This window comes from Prenolepis imparis, unplaced genomic scaffold (genome assembly GCF_030444845.1).
Source record: "Prenolepis imparis isolate NDT839.2.m4 unplaced genomic scaffold, iyPreImpa1.0 SCAF_235, whole genome shotgun sequence".
NCBI classification, from domain to species: Eukaryota; Metazoa; Arthropoda; class Insecta; order Hymenoptera; family Formicidae; genus Prenolepis; species Prenolepis imparis.
This window is the reverse complement of record NW_028141393.1, coordinates 30899-41251: the sequence shown is the minus strand read 5'-3', so window position 1 is coordinate 41251 and position 10353 is coordinate 30899. Positions and strand designations below refer to the sequence as shown.

General features: G+C 37.5%; 1 protein-coding gene across 1 annotated transcript; it reads left to right on the top strand.

Annotated features, from left to right (window-relative positions):
- Positions 1–2523: 2523 nt before the first annotated feature.
- LOC145948088 (uncharacterized) lies at positions 2524–8163 on the top strand. Its single transcript, XM_083057847.1, has 6 exons — positions 2524–2548; positions 4839–5143; positions 5419–5634; positions 5985–6205; positions 7608–7784; positions 7893–8163. The coding sequence occupies exons 1-6, from the start codon at positions 2524–2526 to the stop codon at positions 8161–8163; spliced, it is 1215 nt and encodes a 404-aa protein (XP_082913973.1).
- Positions 8164–10353: the final 2190 nt, after the last annotated feature.

Genomic DNA, 10353 nt, shown 5'->3' with positions numbered 1-10353 from the left:
CTTCGGAATCGACGGAGCTAGAATTTTCTGACAAGGTTTGACATTTTTCCTTCGAAATTCTAGGAATTTTTTCTTTTGGGAGATTTTTATAACTTTCTTCTCCAATAATTTTTGGATTATCAAAATTTTGAGAAGAGGTTTGGTAACTTCCCTCTTCAAGGATTTCTGGATCATTATAATTTTCAGGAGAGGTTTGGTAACTTCCCTCTCCAAGGATTTTTGATTTATTATAATTTTCAGGAGAGGTTTGGTAACTTCCCTCTAAAAGGATTTTTGGATTATTATAATTTTCGTTTAAATAATTTTTATTCCCTCTCTTACTTTTAATTTTATTCTTTCCTTGAATCATTATTGAAAATTCATCCTCATTGTCTCTAAATATCATCGTATCTTTATCTTCATGGTCTGTGTTAACGTTAGTCTGGTCGTTATCTGACCCTTCTTTCTTGTTATCAATAATTTCGATATCGTCGTTAAATAGTTCGTTCAGTGGTTTTAAACGAAGTGTCGGTACGCGAATTTCTATTTCTTCATCTAGAGTGCTTATGACATTTAGATATGCTTTTCCAGAAATAGTTTCTACGATAGTATCTCCTAGGAAAATTCCATGTTCTATTTTTAATTTCGGTATATATCCTATTTTAATCTCAGGGTTCTCTATCCTCACAAAAAATAGCGATTCTGATCTTGAAGATACTATTATGGTTTCCGGGGAGAAAAAGGGCACATTAATTCCGGAAATATCTAAATGTCCTTGAGCGTAATCTATTTTTGAAAAAGTTTGTTTGAAGAAATCGTTTCCTAATATTCCGGATTGTGGAATCGGAAAATCGTTGGCAACGATGTGAAATAATACCGGTAATTCAAAAAGTGTTAGTGTAATTTCTCCTAGGGTATAGACAGGATAATTGTTTATGCCATTTAATTTTAAAATATTCGAATAATTAATACTTGTATTTTTGGGCACAAAATTTTCTTTAATTATATTCGGTCCGGATCCCGTGTCTAACATAAAGGTTATTTGAGTGGTAATTTTATCGATTTCAACCTGTACCGTAGGCACGCGACTATGTTTGTCGAGGCTTACAGTTACAGGCCTGATTTCGGGTTCGTAGTTATTTACTTGGCTTGCCGTTGCACGGATGGGTGTGATGTTCGCTCGGCCCCCGATTTTACATCCGATGTCGAGGGTCCGTTGTAGTTTCCTTGCTCTTTTTCTTTGCGGCGATTGTTACTCGTAATTCGTAATTGACATGTATCGAGAAGATGGCCCTGTTCTTTGCAATATCGGCAGAATAAATTGTCTTTATGTGTTGGTATTGGATTGATTTTAGAGCGGCAATTTCTAGAGATATGGCCATAATTGTTACAAGTTTGACACACGATATTAGTATTGCGTTCATTTTGTTTCTTCCAACAATTATTAGCCGAGTGACCGGATTTATCGCACCATTGGCAAATTACTAAAGATTTATTTGTTTGTTGATTAAAGTTATTCTGTCGACATGATTTTGCATTATGACCAATCTTAGAGCATAATTGACAAGTAATGACCTTTTCCTGAATTACGTTAATTGATTGTCGAGATCGTGGGTCGCGTAACCGACATTTATCTGCGCTATGCCCGCGTTTTTTACAAATTTGACAGATTAAAATATCCGTTCCTGTGTTTCCGAAAGGATTTTGATTTTGTGGTGAAAGTTGAGTGAGCTTTCGACAACTACTTGCTGCATGTCCTTCTTTATAACAGATTTGGCAGACTTCTCGAGATAGATTAACAGGTAGCGGTGAATGTTGACTTGATTTAGCGCCTTGTCGTAAATCTGTCATTTGTTGAAGCTCTCTTTCTATTTTTAACGCGTCGGCCACGGTTTCCTGTACGTTTAAGTCTCGTGCTATTCTTTGTTCTATTTCGGGTTTTAGTCCTCTAATAAAGCATTTACACATATCTGTTTCTATAGTTGCTTTTATATCCTGTTCAGGCATGGCGTTCCCTGAGCTTCGATATGCCTCTAGTATTTGTTTTCCGAGAAGTTTAACCCGATTCGCGTAAGTGACGACATCTTCATTATTTTTCTGATAAACGCAACCTAATTCTCCTTGTAATTGATAGACATTTTTGGAGGGACCGTAAATTTTCTTCAAATACGTTGTTAATGCAGCTACGGTATTAAAATCTTGATCTTGTATAGTACGACGCGCTTCCCCCACTATTCGCGTTCTTATAATTTTAGCGAATTGACACTCTGCCTCTTTAGGGAGCATAGATTTTGCTTCCTCGCATCCCTCAATAAAATAATTTAGTGGGGTGTTACTACCGTCAAAAAAGGGAACGGCTTCGACCGCGTATTTTAAAGTGGCGAAAGGATTAGCGTTAGCCATGTTTATTGGTGGACCTCCGGATTCGCCGTTAGAATTATCGATATTAATTTTGAAAATCTGATTTTTTGAGTCAATAAATTCGACTTGGTCGGATTCGTCGGGTAATTCACTTATTTCGGTTAAATTAGAATCTCCTAAAAAATGTACGTGTCGAGGCGTAGATGCTGTGAATTTTGATTTAGATTCACGTGTGTTCTGTGTGGTGTTTCTAACGCGGTCTTGTAAAGTTCATCTATTTCGTCTTTGTCCGTTGTGCTTCTAGTCCCTTTACTCATTCCTATTCCCAAAGATCGCACATTTCAATCCCGGACGAGCCCCCAATTAAACGTATGTTACGTCCTGGCCTGCACGAAGGAAAGGCCGCTCGAAGGTCGTAACAGCGTTTTCCCGAAATCGGAGTGATTTCGGGTCGAACGGACTGTCTGGCCCTTTTGCAGGTCAACGACTGGATAGTCGCTTTTACCTGGCTTATTTCAGGGGTCCGTTCGTCGGTCCTTTTCGGTAAGGGAATTAAATCCCTTTTACGCGGGATAGGACCTTGTGCGATCTCGGGGGATATATGAAGAAACGCAGGGGTTTAAATAAGACTTTAAATTCGCGTAATGTAAATAATTATCATTTATTCAAAAAAAATAAAATCTTAATAATATTCGGAGAATTAGACATTTGAATTTGTGGACATGTATAAACAATTATATATGAGTGTGTGTGTAACGTTGATGTGCTATGAGGCGGTTGAGGATTCGCGTTGGCTTTTGATCGTCTCGTTTCAATCGGAGAGCGCGTTTCAATGCTCGACGAGGCAGCGATTTCCACTACTTATTAAGTTTAGTCGCGATTCCGGGGATTTATTCACTTCCGTGATCGTAGAAGAATGAAAGTACTCACTGTATATTATTTGGTGAGCGGGTTGGCAGCTATAGGTTGATCTTCAGGATCGATGGTTCCTTCGAGTGGTGTGGGCGAAGGTGTAGGTTGACTGGTAGCTGGTTGTTGAGCCCCGACGGTCACAAAATATATGTTTAATGCGAGGATCCAGAAGTGTGTAACTGCCACGACGTAGGCGGAATTAATAGAGAGCATTCTTGGAAGATTCGCTGCTTTTATACTATTCGTCTGCCCTTCCTATAGGGCAAAGGGCGTCTTCTTTTCTTGTGACTCATAGTCATACGTTCGGTGTTTAATCCCCTTTGCGCAACGTATTGCTTCCTTGTATGAAGAGTTCTTTCCTAATTCCGATCTTTGGTCTACTGATAGCGTGTGTCGATCGTGATATTTCAACATTACCTATGACTTATTGATCAAAGTGTAGGTTTCGTAATCTCACCGATCGAGTTGTTTCACAATCACTGTCTTTCTCCGTTTAATTCTTATAACTAATTTCGGTCTTATAATTAATATGTTCGCGGAACGCGAATCTGCGTAAATCGGGGAGGAGAAAAGAATCGTGCAGTCCACAGGACGTAACACTGCAATAAAATAAAGACTACTATCAGATGATACTTTACATACCCAAGATTTGTATCGGTCGTCTGTAAGCCAAGCTTCTGCAAAACTTCGCTTACGAGCTTTTCGGGGCTTCGTTAATTCAACACATATTTTTCGTTACTTTATACTATTTGTTAAAGCGAAATATATATACTGATCAAGAGCTAATTGCTCGAAAACGAGAGATGTTTATAGTAAAACGGTCTACAGCTGACTCGACGAATTTCGAAGACATAAATGTCAAAAACCTGTCGCTAGATTTTATTGTGTCAAACAGCTGATTGGAGAGCTGCTTGACAAGACGAGACGCGCGGTAAAACGATCAACACGCGCAAAAAAGGTAAACACGGCTCGTCGGGAAGCCGAATATAATGATTGAAATACATTTCCCAATATACAATATTTTAAATTTTTTGACGGAAGAAACCACCACCTTCTCACAGTTTCCGTTGAGCAACAATATGTACGTCGTACATTAGTACAAAATAAATAGGGAATAAAAAGAATAAAATCTTAAACAATATTTATAAATTAAAATATTATTTTATTACAATTATTTCTTTAAAGATAAAAAATCTTTTTTAATAGAAAGGTGTATATATTGGCCAAGAGTGGATTTTTATATATAAAATATACTTATAATTATTATTAATTAATAATTATTTTTAATTAAAATTTTAAATATAAGTTACTTAATTTATGTTTAAAATATATTAATTTTATTAATATTATTTTATAATATTAAATATATTTTTTATATTTTATATTTTCTTTTTGCATATTGGGTTGCATCGCCTACTCGCTATCGCCAGTATTCCGGATTCGCTCGAAATTCGTAGCTCTATTCTATCAAAAGAAAATAAAGGACAAAAGATATATACCTGTCCTCTTCTACAAATGTTCGAAGGACAAGGGTTCTCATCTTTTCGGTGCGCTCTGCGCTGCCGACCTACCTCCTCCACTGCAAGATGACTGTCGCGAAGTGGCTGTCGCGCGTGAAATCTTGCATCACTGGTCCGTCGACGGTTTCGTGGCGTCTGTGAACGCGGCCCTGAGGAAAAACGAGGAGGCTCCTAAGCTGGACAGCGCAGCCTCCCGTCTAGAGAGTTACGACGTCGTGGAATCTAAAGGTCTCGATGAGGAGGTGGAGAAACTGATCAAACTGTACAGCAATCTCGACATTACCACGACGCCGATGCCCGGGTGTCCGAAGGGCAGCCTGAGAACCCTCCTTCGAGAGGGGGATTTGAAACTCAGAGACGCCACCAGCAAAGTATGCGACAATGTTATTTATTGTTAGTCAGATCAAAATTACTTTTATATGAATAAAATAAAACTATATTCAGAAATATAAGTATATGAGATTAAAAGAGAATATCCATGATTGTCAATAATAAGCGAAATAATTGAAAATAATTCTGTTGTAATTTGACTTATTTTATGAAGTAGTTTCTATAGCTAATTTTTTTCTATATCTTAAAGATAGCAATTATTTAATTCTCACTGTGTTGAAATAAGAAATTACGGTCTATTAATTATCCTTTACAGATGGAAGTGCACGTACTATTATTGACCGACATGCTATTGATTTGCAAATCTACAACGAAAAAAATGTTTAAGATCATTAGGCAACCGTATGTTGTCGACCGCATACGAATACACGAGGTCAAAGAACCGTCCAGTATAGGATTGGTTTATCTTAACGAGTACGGGACAGTTTCGGCCGCTTTAATCCTGAGCGCCGGTGACCCGAAACTAGCCAAGGTGACTCGACAAACATCACGAATTACGACAAAGTTCGCGGAATGTTGATTCACTGTTCCGTTCGATTTAGATTCGTTTGTAGTGTACCTTCATTAACGACGGTCTTCACTAATGTCGCTTAACTAGATATAATTATAGTTGAAATTAAATTTTTATCTTTCTTTGTAACTAACAACATGTATATACATAATGCAATTTTTTAATAATCTAGAGAAGATTGAATTAATTAAATTTAAAGTTAAAATTGGTCGATGTCGGTGAAACCGCAAACCTTCATGATTTTAGCTAATGCGGTTTCTAGTTTACGAGCGGAAGTTGTTTTAAACTAACAGTACCACATGCTTTTTCAGTCGTGGATGGAATCCTTGAGACACGCTCAGCAACAATTCGTATTGATGAAAGCACCGTCGCTCGGTGCCGAGCCAGTAATGAATCTGGCACCAGTTAGCAGGCAACCGAGTACTTTGGGCGACGGCGATTTCGAAACGGAAGAGTGCGAGGGGACCTTTCCAAGAACTCCGCGTGGCAGTAGCAGAGCCTCACATGTTAGCAGTCTCGCTCATAGTCATAGGTACGAGGTGTGTTCAAAAAGTATCGCGAATTTTGAATTTTCGCGGGTTACGTATATTCGAATTTTTTTGTGGCGTTATGTTGGTACTCATGTCTCTCACTTATGCCGACAAGCTCGGCCATTTTGAATGTTCACTTAATTGTTGACAGCTGCTTTGCTTGCACGTGTTTTGGATCGTCTTCGATTTTTACCTATTCAAAAAAATGGATCAAAGAACCTGTATCAAATTTTGTGTGAAAAACGAAATTAAGTGCGCGGATGCATTCCGAATGTTGACTGTGGCATACGGAGAAGCTACCTTGGACCGAAGCAACGTTTATCGGTGGTACAAAATGTTCTCAGAAGGCCGAGAAGATGTGAACGACGAAGAGCGTGCCGGACGCCCGAGCACTTCAACAACAGACGAAAAAATTAATGAAGTGGAGAAAATGGTATTGGCCAATCGTCGAATCACCGTTAGAGAAGTTGCTGAGGACCTAGACATATCGATTGGCTCGTGCCATTCGATTTTTATCAATGATTTGGGCATGAGACGGGTCGCCGCGAAATTCGTACCAAAATTGCTCAATTGCGACCAAAAACAGCATCGCATGAACATTGCTAATGAGATGTTGGACTCTGTCCGCGACGACCCAAATTTGCTCCAGAGGGTCATAACTGGTGGCGAATCGTGGGTTTATGGTTATGACGTGGAAACCAAAGCTCAATCATCTCAATGGAAGCTGCCGCACGAACCAAGACCGAAAAAAGCGCGCCAAGTTCGGTCGAATGTGAAAGTTTTGCTTACAGTTTTCTTCGATTGCAGGGGCGTGGTGCATCATGAGTTCTTGTCACAGGGTAGAACGGTCAATAAGGAATATTACCTGCAAGTTATGCGCAATTTGCGCGAAGCAATCCGCCAGAAACGCCCGGATTTGTGGAAGAACAAAAATTGGCTTTTGCACCACGATAACGCCCCTGCTCACACATCGTTGCTTGTGCGCGACTTTTTGGCCAAAAACAACACACTAATGATGCCGCAGCCACCGTATTCCCCAGATCTGGCCCCCTGTGACTTTTTCTTGTTCCCTAAACTGAAGAGGCCCATGAAAGGACGACGTTACGCTACGCTTGACGAGATAAAGACGGCATCGAAGGAGGAGCTGAACAAGATAAAAAAAAATGATTTTTTGAAGTGCTTCGAAGATTGGAAAAACCGTTGGCACAAGTGTATAATATCTCATGGGGATTACTTTGAAGGGGACAAAATAGATATTCATGAATAAATAAATAATTTTTGAAAAAACACAAAATTCGCGATACTTTTTGAACACACCTCGTATGTTTCGAAAAGTAAAAAAAAAGAAATCTCGAAGTCTTGTTGTATTTAAAATGCCTATAAAATGCGTTCCATCATTTCTAGCGGTAGTATGGAGATGGAAGGCGCGTCTCAGGGAAGTAGCAGCTTTCTACCCAGTTATAATCCGAGCAGAAACGTCAGCGTGGAGACGAACGAACAACCGCGAGCGTCGAGTTCGTTGTCGTCGGAGGAAGGTGGCGAATCGAGTTCCGGGCATAATCACAGATCCATGCACATAAGGTGAGCGCGATGTTGAAACGTCAACAAACTTTCGCGATTTCACATTGATGAATCGCAAAGTAAATGGACTGTAATAACATCTCTATTAAAACTCATTGTCCGAATCAGGCGTTCGTTATTGAGTAAATCACCGACGCCGAACACGCTGAGTGTCCAAGTATCGTATTCGAGTCTGGGTCAATCGCTACCCAATCTAACACTGGCTACCTCACCGCAAACTTCTACCGTGTCGCCGACTCCACCGAACTCATTGCTCATCGTGCCGCAGATGACAAAGAGCAAAGACACCCTGCTCTCACCAGGACACCGAGGTAGCAATTACCGACGCGGATCTCTGTGCCTGCGTTTGTCACACTTTTCCGGGACCGAATTTCAATAAAAGACGCACTAACGTAGTCTTGCACACTCTCTAACTCTGCACGCTGATTAGATCATAGTAACATGTAAATTACTATATCACGAGTACTTCTTATTTAGAGCTTCTCTATTTCAAAACCACATGTCTTAATGCCATTTGCTTATTTGTATATTTGTGTTGTATCTTTTTTTACATTTATTTTACACAATTATTTTGCGATAATCAATTGCTTATGTTGTGTCTTGTAATATCCTTCATCTACAAATTCTATGTTAATCTCGGTATTAAGATTTTTTTTTGCGCTGAAGATGGCCCTAAGAAGGATCCGAAACGTCCGCGAATATTTTATTAAGATAATTTGGATCTAAATAAACGATGTGCGTTTGAATGCTTATATAATACATTTAATTTTTTAAAAAATTGCGCCCTATTAACAGCGCCTAGGCTCATATTGCCATTTACTCAGTTTAATGTTTATTTTACAACTTTTGTCAAAAATATAATTTTTATCTTGTTTTTTTATTTTCGGGATTGAAAGATTAGAAAAGATTGGCTACTTTAATCAAAATTCTTCATTAATAATTAAGTGTATAAATTGATAAATAATAATATATAGACATTTTCATTCATCTGTTGCACATGTTTGTTTACATATTTATAAATTGTATTTTAAGAAAACATAATCATATAGGAATGTACATTTTCCAAGAAGTGAAGAAGATAATACGTTATCATGCGATTGTAGCATGTATCGTGAAATTATTCGTTACGTGTTACATAATGATTTGTCATGCTGTGCATCAGATCTATAAAATTGAAAGATACGACAAAGTAATGTAGGATCGGAATTATTTTAAATTATAATATTGTATCGCGTGAATAATTTATCTTAGATATTGCGAATCGATAATAAAAGTACTTGTCTCGACCGTTATATTTACTCGAGACAAACTCGGCATTATAATATGGACGCAAACAAAAACAGTGTAAGTCGACTCGGATTGTTTCGTGAGACAGCCAAGTAAAAACAATATCTCCGATTACCTTGACGAGGTCGTAAGACAAAGCAATAACCGAAAAGTCAAGAATTATCTAGAAGTCTAAGCGAAAGAAATAAATACAGCCGATTAACTGTCGGAAGGAACAGTCCTCGCTCGAATTTAATACCGTTGACATTGCCAAATTATATTGTATCTTGAGCCAAATATATTCTATCTTATTTTTCACTGAGGGATTTAGAACAATTTCTTTACTGCCGTTCATCTGCGCTTACAGTAATTAAAACGCCATTTCGATATTGAATAATGAGTATTATTTGTGAGCATTAGCTTGATTTGTGTGAGTTTTAAAATAAACGTGCAAAATATGATTTTAATTGATAAGAAAATCAAATTTCATTTAATCTTTCTTGCGGATAATTCTATACAAAATTAAAAAAATGCAAATTATTCCGAGAAATGAATTATAGATGAGTCGTCGTAACGGATTGCAACTTGATACCTATGCCAACGCAAACATGAAATTAAATTCATCAATTCAAAAGTCATTTGTGAACTTGTGCAAGTCATTGTATATTGCGATAAAAAGGTCCAATTTAAAAAGCCATTTCGTTAACGTAATTTGCAAGGTATTTCGTCTCCTATTATAACCCTATTACACAGTTGGAAAATTTGTGTTTTCTTGTTAAAAACGGACCCCGTTAAAACTTTTGTGTTAAATATTTAACACATTCATGTGTTAATTTAACATATTGCTGTTATGTTAATTGGACTCAAATGTTAAATTATTAAAACAACTAAAAAAAAGTGTAAAAATAACACAATGTATATCTATTTTTAATTTTACACAATAAATATGTTCCGTATTATTAGTGACAAGATTTATCTGTTAAAATTTACAGAAAAAAATGTTAATTTTACTTTATAATATAAGTGGGGGTGATAAAATGTAAAATTAACAATATTTTTAGTTAATTTTTACATTAAAACTATGTTAATTTTACACAAAATTTATTTTAAGTTTATTTGAAGTTTGCATTTATTTTATGCTAAAATATTAACACAATATTCGGACTTCCGTTTCCGGTTGCGTGATAGAAGGTTGGAGTGCTGTCAGAGAGTGTGTTTTGAGTGGTTATTAGAGGTAGGAGGAGGAGAAGAGGTGAGAGAGAGTGAGTCAGTGAGAATCTGGAGTGAGTGCAAGCCGGGGGAT